We start from the raw sequence: 12,429 nt of genomic DNA on the forward strand, positions 1-12,429 counted from the left end.
ATATATATAAATGAAGAAAAAGAAGAGTTACATACTATACTAATTCAACCCAGTATGAAGTTTGACAAGCTTGGGGAAAATCAACAAATCATCATCATTTAAATAAGGTACATTTTGTTCAATAATGACAGTAAAATTTATAAAGTTAATAATAAAATAGCTTTTGTATGTATAATATTATTATTGTATTTCAACAAAAACACCCATGTCAATTGAAGTGAATGCTTCTCAAATAAATTACCATTGGATTTTCCTCTCCAACTCCAATAGGCCAGCTTAGCCTAGACGGCTCCTATGCTTGTTCCAAAAAGAACAAGGCCTTGTGCCATGGCATTCCTCATGTCAATTTCATCCCCGCAAATGATGCTGCAAGAGACATGGCCTCTTGTACATGTGATGCATCTGTTCCCTGAAAATTCATGAAACAAAACTATGCAATAAGATGCACTGAAATCACAATCAGACTTGGTCTATATTTATAAAGATAAAAACTAACTTGAGTGGTTATGATATCCAAAGATAACTAACTAACCTGGCCAGTAGCAAGACCACCTTTTCCTTTGCCGCACCTTCCTTTCAGGGGCTCTAAAGCTGCTGTCAACCAGTCTGTCACCTCCAATAGCTTGGCTTTGTCTCCTTTCTCTGGAACTCCCGCACATACCACAGCTTTATTCGTGGTTTCATCCGTGCTGAATACCATTGCAGATATCCCCTGTTGTACATCCATCACTATGGTTTTAGAATTTACCAAGTCTTGAACTAAAGTATTTCTCATGTTTTGAAGTTGTCTACCTAAGCTAAGCATAATATATTCTTTTTTCAATTATACACTACACAATTTTCCTTTTTGATGAAACTATAATCATATGGATATTTATTAAGCCTACATGAAAAAATCAATGCTCAACTTAATGACAGCCAGCCAAACCAAGAGACCATAAAAATAAAAAGTGAAAATTTTGCCAATAACCTTGTCCTTCATAACTTTAGAGACTGCTTCACGAACTGCAGTTACATCCAAGCCAACATCAACATTGCACACGCAGTATGTCTTTCCATCTGATAGCGCATTTTCAGCAAACATAATTGTAACCTCAATAGCTTTCTGTAAATTTTGTTCAGCAATCTTCTTCTGCGCTTTTCTCACTTGATTCTACAGAAACAGGACAAATTTATTCAATCAAGAACAATGAGGAGAGATTATTAATAACTAAAGCAATATGATGTTACTAAAATAAGCCTAGTTGGAAGTACCTGGAGCAGGGCAATCTTGGTCCTAATATCAGCCTTCTTAGCAGCTGGAATTGGTGCAGAATCCACACGATTTTTCAACGAAGCCACTCTCTGAAAATTTAAAATAAATACACGAATTACATGAAAACTTATTGTGAGCCCTGGTGAATCATATCTTCATCTTAATGTAAATATACTAAAACACATTACCAAGACAAAAAAAATTATGATGTGAAATAATAGTCATCCAGGAAGAGTCTTTTCTTAAAACTTGAAAAGATAAATGTGAAACATTCTCAGATATCAAGACAGTCCAAATGTTTCAATTGAGAACTGAAGCTTTCTCCAAGTATAAGAATGATTGGAAGACCCAAAAAAAATATGACTTCCACTTTTCCATGATGGTTCAAAACAAACTCCTTGATTAATGGGGCAATTTTGACACTTTTCTTGGGCTTTTTTTAAATGTTTTGATTGGCGTTTACTAGAATTTTTCGGTTACTAGGTTTGTGGCTATTGGGTTACCTAGATGATAATAAAGATGAGGGAAATGATCAAGAAAGTGCAGCTGGATCAGGAAAGAGATAAATGATAGTGTTGGAAGAAGAAGATGAATGGGATGAATCAAACGAGAAGGCAGTAGAGCTATTAGATATAAAAATGAATCTTTAGATGACTTTATTAGTGATAATGATGATAACAACAACAATGACTTGTATAATTTTTATGGCTTGATTTGGTTTAGAATCTAGTTCTATTCTAGGTTATTTATTATGTGTTTTCCATTTTTCCCTTATGAATTAGGGTTATGTTTTTTTAATGAACTTTGTGTGATTTCTTATTTTCACAAGTTTATCATTATTTTATGAATTTCATTCAAAACCTACACATCAATCTGATTTGAAACATAATTTCATTTCAACTGAAGAAATTGCCTCCATCCTGATATGGTTTCTTTAAACCTTTTAGAGCTACGACTATTTGGTAAGTGAAAAACTTCTCAAGTTTGTACCTGTATTTGGTGTCAGGCTCCAAGGACGTGACCGTAGGATAATACAGTACATAGAATTTCTTTTAATAGGATAAGGTAGTGGAATAGTCATACTCTATCCATCCCCATCCCCAAGTCATTGCAGGGAAAGTTGTGGGACTCTAAGATAATTTGTTTTCTAATGGCAAAATAGCAGGCATGTCTTTGGAGAACGGATGAATAAATTTAACAAAATTTGAGTTTGAGTGGGCCCCTGCACATTAGCCTCAATCTTTCTAAGAACTCTTTTATGGGTAAAAGTGATAGAGCCACAGCAAGTCGAGAGTTGAGCAACTTATCATATGGTGAAGCCCATATTTCTGAGAGGAGTGACAGAAATTTTTTAAGATTATTTTTGACAGGAATATATTCTTTAAAAGTGTACTTTTATTCCCATTAAGAGTTTCAGAACATTTCTTCTTTTCTTTAATGCTTTCTACTACTTTCACAATGTAATTGTTTTATTTTTTATACTACTTTCAGAATGTTCCAAGCTTAAAAAATATGTAAGCCCAGGTCCAACCACGAGAAAATGGGATGAAATATGAATTGTTACTACTTCAGATATTTAGATTTTCAAATGGTAGCATGACCTAAAGACCAAACTCAACAAAAATCAAACAAAGCCACTTCATGTCTACATATATGTATATAAATATATATTGAAAGATGGTCAATCTGCAATCTGAAATGCCACACTATTGGGAAGTATGACCAAACTAAAATCCTACCAAAGCCCAATAGGTCAGTAGAGATTGGGGAAGCTTTTTGCAATAAACCTTTTTGTTGCCTTATTGTTTTATTTCATTATAGTCAAATTTGTATTCGAACACTCAGTGGTCAAATTTGACCTCTTGTCTTTGTATGTTTCACAATATTAATACAAAGAAGTTTCTTTTAAAAAATAAAAGGTGATAACCTAAAAGAGTCAAAAGAAATGTTACTATTTACCTGTGTTTCTCGCAGAAATTATTTGATATGCCTTTTTAAGGAAAGTACATAAAATCTAATAATAGAATAAAGGCCATGGAAACTGAATGGATAGATGAAATATGATATAAAAGGGAAATGACAAAAATATGATTTGTATATGAATTGTGAAAAAATATCGCACACATAAGCATCCCTACCTAAAAATATAGTACATAAGAAGATAGGGGAATCTACCTTTTCTAGCGAGCTGCCTTCTTCCTTGGAAGCATCATCTACCTCCTTCTCAAGTGAATTGGCTAATTCTCTTGCCTCAGAAGCCATATCAGTTGTAACAGCAGTTATTCTTCTAATTCCTTTGGCAATGCCCTCTTCAGATAGAAGTGCAAAAGCCTTGGCTTCTTTTGTATTTGATATATGGGTCCCTAGACATAACCAAAAGAGTAAACCTTAACACCAATAACTCCAGGGAGGAACTCATCCCTGCAGAAAAAAAAATATACATAGATATATATATATATATATATCCACACAAGATATTAACCTCCACAAAGTTCTGCAGAAATTGAAGACCATTCATCATTTTCTGGGTCAGCCAGAAGGTCCTCAATTTTCTTCCCAATTGCTACCACTGTAACTGGATCTGGGTAGACCTACAAATATAATGTTTTTAGCAAGATCACTAAATAGAACATGTCCAATAGGAATTATAAAAAAAGTGTCAACATAATCAACTTACTTCTCCAAAAACTGCTCGCAAACTATTGATTCGCTTGGCATCTGCCAGATTTACCTCCTTCGAAAAGACATCTAATTTTGCTTCAATTTGTTCATTCACAATATTCTCAATCCTTCTCAAATCATTAGGATCTACTGGCTTACCTGCAAAGTTTAAGCAGAGTATTTAAGAGGCTAGAAGACAGATAGCCTATGACATACACATGAATCTAAAAGGCCTTCTTGAGGCTCACCTCACTCTCAGGTGATTAAGAGGTAAAAAAAATGTTTTTCTAAGTTCAAAACTTTAATTACTTGAAGCTTCAGTTGGGCTCAACAAAAATGGCCCAAAATGTTTCAAGAAGCAACGTTAAACAAGACCGGAACAAGTTTTTTTATTGGAAAAGAAAATACTAACAATAAGCTATGTCACAGAACATGTGAAAATTTCAGAGACTGTTTGATCATGAACAAAAAGCAAGAGTAAGAAACAACAATGTTAAGGAACCTGAAAATAGTAAGTTATATCCATAGCAATGAAGTCGCAAAAAAAGCCCAATCTTACCATGAGAAAAATCAAACCTAAGCTTTTCAGGAAGAACAATAGAACCCTTCTGATCAACATGATTCCCAAGTACTTCCTGCAGTCACATTACATATTAGTTTGAGAACACTGCTAAAAGAAAATCTGAACTCTTTGTGACAATAGACTATTTTAGCATTACCCTCAATGCAAAGTTCAGCATGTGTGTGCAGGTATGATTTGGGGCAATTAATTTACGCCTTTCATAGTCAACCTGCACCAGAGAATGGAAATAGTTAGCATCAAACAGGCACGCACAGCCATAATTGTATCAAAATATACAACCCATTGCATGACAGACGGTGATCTGCAAGGGATACTAGCTACTGGATACACATCAGACAAACAGAATTACCTTGCAAATTGATTCGTCACCTACAGACAATCTTCCACTCTTTCCAGAGTAATAACCAATATGAAGAATGAATCCTCCAAATATTTGAACATTAACAACTTGAAATGAACCAAAGGAACCTTCAAGTACTCCAGTATCAAAAATCTACAACAGAACAACAAAGTAAGACGAAGTAGACAAAAATGTAAGATGGCTTAACAGTACTCATATTAGTGACTCTGCCTTCCTAGTTTTTTTCAAAAGTAGCAGAATATAATACTATGAGTGCACACATCACATGAGTACACTCAAGACAATTTGCTCTTGATTTAGCTAAGGATAACAATCTTTGGTACACTACAAATACACCATAGCTGATAATCTGAACCGCAGAAAGCCCATTTAACATCATTAAAAGTGATGAGCATAGCCTTTGATCATTCTACATTAATAGTTTTGGATTGTTCTGCATAAGTAGTTTTGGATCTGCATGTATAGTTATAAATATGTTATTTCCCTTTCCCAATTGTCTATGTCTTTTGTAGGTGGATTTCTATCTCTCTTCTTTGGTGTTTTCCTTATTTCCTTTCAATAATTGCCTTGCTGCTTCTTTTTCTTATAAATAAATAAATATTAATAACAAAAAATAAATCATCATATTTAATTAGTGTAGTACCAATAGAAAAGTAAATGCAGGACTATAATACCTGACCACCTTGCTCAGCATAGAAACTTGTAGAATTTAAAACTATACCAACTTCGGCACCAGCAGAAACACTATCCAGAAATTCAGAACCCGTGTAAATTGCTTTTATTGTACTCTTGTGGTCCTGAAATGATAGGCACAGAACCCGTGTAAACTGCTTTTATTACTCTTGCGCACTAGAAGTAAAAACAATGCATGTAAAGTGCCAAATACCTAAAGATATAAAAACATATATACATAAAAGAATAGCAGCAATCAGTGACATTAACCTTGAACCAAGTAAATTTGAAGCTATCATCTGTTGCTGCAATCCCCCTCTGATGCAACGATGCGGTAGCATCAGCATCCATAACTATAGCACCACCAGATTGCTGCAAAATTAGCACCGGAAAAAGGTTGAATTGAGTCATAACTGCATAACCACCTAGAGACATTTTTTTTTTGCATTGATGAAATAATTACTCCGCTCCAATCCATCCACAAAATTCTTTAGTGACTAAAACCAAAATTATGTCAGTTGGATGTATTACAGAGACAACAGGAAGAAAATAATACCTTATTTTGAGCATTTCTTGATCTTTCCCTTGCCTCATCCATGGCATTATTAAAACCCTCAACATCAACTTGTAAGCCCCTTTCTTCTGCCATTAACTGCAGGACAAATTTATTAGGATCTGATTTGTAAAATACCACAAGATAATTATGAACTCCATGTACCTGAGTCAGATCTAATGGGAAACCAAATGTGTCCCACAAGACAAATGCATCCTACAGCAAGAACAAAAACAGAGTTAATACGACAATGAACTACAGTAAGGTTAGTTCTAAGAAGTAAAGAGCCACACAATGTTTGTTGTAGTATGAAATAAAATGTAACAAAAGAATATAAAAAGAGAATTATTTTTCCAGTAATTGATTAGGACTCACATGAATATATTATATTTTCCTTGTAAGAAACAAAATTTGTAACAAAAAGAAAATAAGAAAAAAAAATTGGATATTACTTGCCTGTCCACTTAATGTCTTCCCTTCAACATCCTGAGCAGCTTTCTTAAACTTCTCAATTCCCTTAAAAGACAAGTGGGTGATTGAATTAGCTTTGTTGCATATTAATAAACAAATGTTATTATGGTAAATAGGGATATGAAAGCTAGAGAATCAAGAAAAACCATCACTTATTTCATCCCTTCAGGATGCTACCTATATTTTATCAAACAACCAATATAGAATCGTTCCAAGTTTCAGATAGTTTGACAGACAGCAAATAAAAAAAGAGACTGACACTAGTTCTAATGCATCACAGTATCACACATTCACACAAATAGATCATAGTAGTTTACATGGTATTCATCATTGAAGTGTATAAATTACAGCCTAAGTGACTAGAATTGCTATAGCAACCACGCAAAAGACTGACCAACCACTAATTAAGAGGAGCAACAACCATGGAGTTTTTCATATACAGATGCCATTCCTGGGAAACTTCCGTTCTTGTTTCTCACAAGTCTTGTTTGTTTAAAAGACAAAAACCAAAATTTAAGCATTTTTCCTTTCTTTTCAGATGTTTGTCCTCTAGTAGAAAGATAACAAAACTATTACTTTTTATTTCACAAGTCAAATTTGAGCATTTTCCTTTCTTTTCAGATGTTTGGCCTCTAGTAGAAAGATAACAAAACTATTACGTTTTATTTAAACAAAGGGCTTACGAGTATATAATGAAAAAATGCTCACCTTAAGTAAGGTCTTCCCAAAACTGGCTTCCTCATCAGCTATTATCTCCCTAATGCGCCCTTCATGTTGTTTTAGCTCTGGAAATACATCACCCATTACTTTCACAACAATATCTACAAGCCTGCAATCAAAAAGCATGTTAAAAAGAATCCTGTATGACATGTTGAATAGATATAAAAAGAGTAAGAGAACATTCTTTATATGAAAGAGAACATTAAAAACAGAATTAAATAGCAGTAATCTTAGATGAAAATGGTCATTCAAATAAAAATAAATAAATAAACTACAAACAATAATAAAATAAAAAGAAGCACAAAACAACAAGACTCCCTGTACACAAAAACTCAATATCAACTGCATAAAGCTCAGGATTTTAAAATAGAACTGAACCCACAATCTCTGGGTGACAGGAAACTCAAGATAACTAAACATATGGCAGTCATCTTAGTCTTAGTGAAATGAAAATTATTGGTTTTTACCCATGAAAAAATCCTTCTTGCGCTTTGAGAACCTCACTTCCATAACGAACAGCTCGTCGAAGAATACGCCTAAGAACGTACTCACGACCCTCATTGCCTGGTAGTAAGTAAAATGTCCCACGTCAAAACTGGAAAATCAATCAGAAATCATTGCCTAAGAACATTCTAAATTGAAAGAATAATATGTGTATATATCATGAGAAATAAAACTAGCTCAAATTACTAAAAAACAAGAGATAGCATGTACTATAGAAAATACTCTATAAAAGGGCAAACAAGTAATGAACCAATTGAAAAAACAATTCAAATTGAATTGGTAAATTCAAACACCAACTTTCATTTAACACCGACATTAACTAAATTTTTCCTTTTTCTTTTCTAGGAAACAATGCCAACATATGAAACAAAATATTCCGAAAAAAGAACAGTTTAAGTAGACTAGAAGGATGCTTTGCAATAGAATTCGTTCACACACGGTTTTTATGTTTTTTCGAGCTTTCTACTATATGCATTATACTGGCAAAAACCTTATTCTCCTTTCTTTTAAATTTTTCTCTTTAGTTATTTTAATGTAATATACATTTCATTTTCTTATCTAGAAAAAATTTCCTTGGGTAAAGGAGAGAAAAATAATATAAACAACGAAAAAATCTTAACCCTTAATAGAACAAAAGAATTTAATATTACTTATCTTTAACTTTCATAGCCCCTTCTGCCCCGTTCATCCAAAGAAAATGGACAGAGAGGACTTCAAAATTGAATAGGTGTATAAATAAGCTTACTAATAAAATGCACAACCACATCTAGTCTGAAGGTTTTAGATATGAGACCTCAATCGTAAGATTAAAAGCAAAAGTAGAACAATGAGCAAATAAGATCTGTTGTACCAGGGCAGGAGCCATCGGCTATGGCAAAAGAAAGTGTTCTTATATGATCCGCAACAACTCTGTATGCCATGTCAATTTTGTCGACATCATCTGATCCAACTTTCCCACTATATGGCCGAGCCCCAGTTGTCTACAAATAAGTTGAAAAGAAAACAGAACATATTCATATACACACGTATATATGTAAAAATCCCACATACACATGCATATATGATGCAGCCGTTCAAAAACAAACTTTACCACAAACCACAAGAACCAGAAGCAAATGCAAAATAAAATGCTAGAAAACAGAGGAAAAACACATAATAGATTTTACCTTTTGGATGGCGTCAAATATGGGTAAGAACACATCAGTATCATAATTGCTCATCTTGTTCTGAAGAACAGAAGTCAATCTCTCAAAACCCAGCCCAGTATCAACATGCTTAGCAGGCAAAGACTTTAGGGAGCCATCATTTTCCCGGTTGAACTATTAAAGAATGACAAAACAAAATAAACAATATAATTGGTTTTTTTCCATACAATGCCCCAAAAACATAATCAATCACGCAGTATAGAAAATGCAATACTATTTCAGTTATTGGTGCACAGACTCACAAAGTATCAAGAGAAAATGAAACATAACTTCATTTGGATAAGCTCTTAAACACAATTCAAGTCTTTAACTGCTGAATTCTACTAAACCTCATACAAGCAATAGTAATTTATACCAAAACAAAAAAAAAGGTCTTCAGAAGAAATATGTCACAGGTATACCTGTATAAAGACAAGGTTCCAAATCTCAATGCATGTAGGATCATCATTGTTAACCAGTGAGGCGGCATCTCGGTTACCAATTCTGTCATAATGTATCTCAGTGCATGGTCCACATGGACCAGTGTCACCCATCTCCCAGAAATTGTCCTATCCAAGTGCAAATATTGAGATGTCAAATACAAAAAATCATTTAAGGCAGTGAGAGAAAAATTATAGAAATAAATTGCAACACTAGTTTCCAATTAATGCGCTCCTTCAACATAAGCTAGAGGAGACAATTGCACTTATTATTGATGAAAAAAACTAAAGAAGGAATCTGTCATTCTCCTTTCTATTTATAGATCCATGAATTAGAATAAGCTTGAACTTAGCCTAATCATTTAAAATTTAATATTTCTCTTTATTTTGGTTCTTTAATGTTTGATTCAGAAAGCATGGAATGAACATATATTCGGAAGTTGCAAACTGCTATTAAGAACTTCAATCAGACTATTGCAATGCATGTGAGAAGGGTCTTCTCTTCTTAAAATGCAATGCAAGAAACTAAAAAAATAAATAGCATACTTTACAGCCAAATGGTAGAACACGTTCAGATGGTAAAAACTGGAGCCATATATCTCTGGCTTCGTTGTCAGGCGCTAGACCAGCTTTCTCATCACCACCAAAATAGGTAGCATAAATCCGATCAGCGGGAAGTTTATAAACCTGTAAGTATAAGAAAAAATTACGATTTTCATTCTTAAGCAAACTAAGGATATTACAAGTTTTAATTTAAGCAAACAATAAGAATCTAATGAAAGCAGGACTCTAAGCTGGCTATTGATTGAAACGCCATAGACTTTATAGCCTGGGTGATCAAAACAAAGCCTTGATATGTTGAAGACCAACAGTATTATTTAACTAGTCTAAATTTTGCTACCCAAACTGACAATTCATCAATTTTTCTCTAGCAAAAAAACTAAGTGGCTCTGTAACCAGATGCACTTGCCTCAGTCAGAAGCTCCCAAGCCCAACCAATAGCTTCCTTCTTGAAATAATCCCCAAAAGACCAATTGCCAAGCATCTCAAAGAAGGTGTGGTGGTAAGTGTCTTTCCCTACGTCGTCCAGGTCGTTGTGTTTCCCACCTGCTCGAATACATTTCTGAGTGTTGCAAGCTCGACTCAGCTTGCTTAAGGCAGTATTGGGGTCCGCAGTCCCCAAAAATATCGGCTTAAACTGATTCATCCCTGCCATTTCAATTCTTTCGTCAAACAAATTACAGAGAAAAGACTCAACAATCGAAAGAACGATTGGTTGACCAATAAAAAACCACACTTTCCCTCGTTTCCGCGACAACCAAACATCAAAGAAATGAAACAACAATGCATCCCTCAATTCAATACACCGGAATATTCACTCAAAACATAAGCATAATCTTCCAAACAAAATTCCCATCATCTTCCCGTGAAAAAACAGAGAAAAACGAAAAATTGAACTGACCGGCATTGGCGAACAGAAGGGTTGGATCGTTGTGAGGAACGACGGGGCTGGACTTCCAGAAGACGTGGTTCTTCTCCTCAAAGAAGCTGAAGAAAGTGTCCCTCACGCGCTTCGCAGACCACTCCGCGACCTGAGAGTCGAGGCCAGGGAGTTGGGACCCCATGGGAGGGTGAAACGACGAGGAGGACGAAGAAGAAGAAGAGGAGGAAAACGACGTCGTTAGAAGAGAAAGAGGGGATGATGAGAAGAGTGAGAGAGGCGGCGCCAAAGAAGTAGTAGAAGGGTTACGGCGAAAAATAAGTGAAGGTAAAGCTATGGCTATTCCACGGAATCCTCGTCTCACCTCATTCATTCATGTTCCTTTCTTTTTCTTTTTTCATCTCATTTCAACGCTAACCTTTGTTCTTTGGATTTATGCCCTATTATGTCACTTGTGCCATAACATAAGCTACCCAATTAATGTCACCCAAAATGGGGAAGGTTGCGTTAGGTTAAGTTTAAAATATTCTTATTAGTGTAAATATTTAAGAAGAGGATTCAATTATTTGTAAATTTGTAAAATGTGTTTGGTTGTGCATGAAAATATTTGGTCAATTATTTTGTTTGGTTGAATGCTGTAATTTTATACATTATTTTTTTTAATAATATAAAAATTCTAATAATAAAAATGTATAGCTATAAAAATAAATGAGGAATAGAACATATTTAATTCTATAAATTTAGAAAATTTTAAAAATACTGAATAAATCTAATATGAAATTACAGAAAAGATGTTATCAATGACAAACAAAAAAATGATCGAAGGTTGAAGAAGTAAAACACAATAATATATCATGATATATTTTAGGATTAATTTTTTATTTAATTATTTTTATTGATTCTTTTGTGGGACTCACATGATTTTCATTTATGGGAATATTAAAACCCCACCATTTTGGGAGTATTTATGATTAACTTGTATTACAAGTAATCTTATTTTCATTGCATTAAGAATAATTAGTCATTTTACTCTCTTTTTTTCCATGTAGTATGCATTTGTTCCTTCATTTTTTATTTTGTATCCAAATGTTCCCTAAATAGCAAAATTGGTCTTCTTTTATCCCTAACTACTTGTCTTAGAATTTACTCCTAAATTTTTTATCTATCATTAAATATCATATAAATTGATATAGTTGTTTCATTTTTACCCTTAAATTTGATTTTTCTTATCAATTTAATTGTTTAGTCTTTATTTATTATATTCAAGTATTACTTAAATATTAAGATTTTTTTATTTTTCTACCCCTAACAAACATACTATTAAAAAATATTTACATGAATATCTATTTACTTATGTAACAATATATGACTAAATAAAATTGATTAAAAATATGAAACATATTAAACTACTTATAATTTTATCAACCATCATAAAAGTAAATAATTTACCTTAGAAAAGTAAATCAATAAATAATCAAATGAATAATATAAAAATTTTAAATTGCTTAATTTTTTTTTAATTCTTATTTTCATCATTTTTTTTAATTCTTAACAAACTTTCATTAGGTTTTATTATTAAAAAAA

At 33.3% G+C, this 12,429-nt stretch overlaps 1 protein-coding gene across 1 annotated transcript; it reads right to left on the minus strand.

Annotated features, from left to right (window-relative positions):
* Window positions 1–11: 11 nt before the first annotated feature.
* On the minus strand, window positions 12–11,259 carry LOC133824109 (alanine--tRNA ligase). Its single transcript, XM_062256975.1, has 23 exons — window positions 10,867–11,259; window positions 10,375–10,613; window positions 9,951–10,091; window positions 9,387–9,533; window positions 8,947–9,099; window positions 8,631–8,760; window positions 7,744–7,840; window positions 7,265–7,385; window positions 6,542–6,601; window positions 6,251–6,301; window positions 6,089–6,184; window positions 5,803–5,904; window positions 5,535–5,657; window positions 4,849–4,992; window positions 4,636–4,707; window positions 4,476–4,551; window positions 3,933–4,075; window positions 3,738–3,846; window positions 3,431–3,618; window positions 1,255–1,344; window positions 971–1,153; window positions 533–712; window positions 12–409 (listed from the first exon to the last, which is right to left on the minus strand). The coding sequence occupies exons 1-23, from the start codon at window positions 11,216–11,218 to the stop codon at window positions 338–340; spliced, it is 3,069 nt and encodes a 1,022-aa protein (XP_062112959.1). The 5' UTR covers window positions 11,219–11,259; the 3' UTR covers window positions 12–337.
* Window positions 11,260–12,429: the final 1,170 nt, after the last annotated feature.

The sequence above is a fragment of the Humulus lupulus genome, chromosome 3, assembly GCF_963169125.1.
Source record: "Humulus lupulus chromosome 3, drHumLupu1.1, whole genome shotgun sequence".
Lineage (NCBI taxonomy): Eukaryota > Viridiplantae > Streptophyta > Magnoliopsida > Rosales > Cannabaceae > Humulus > Humulus lupulus.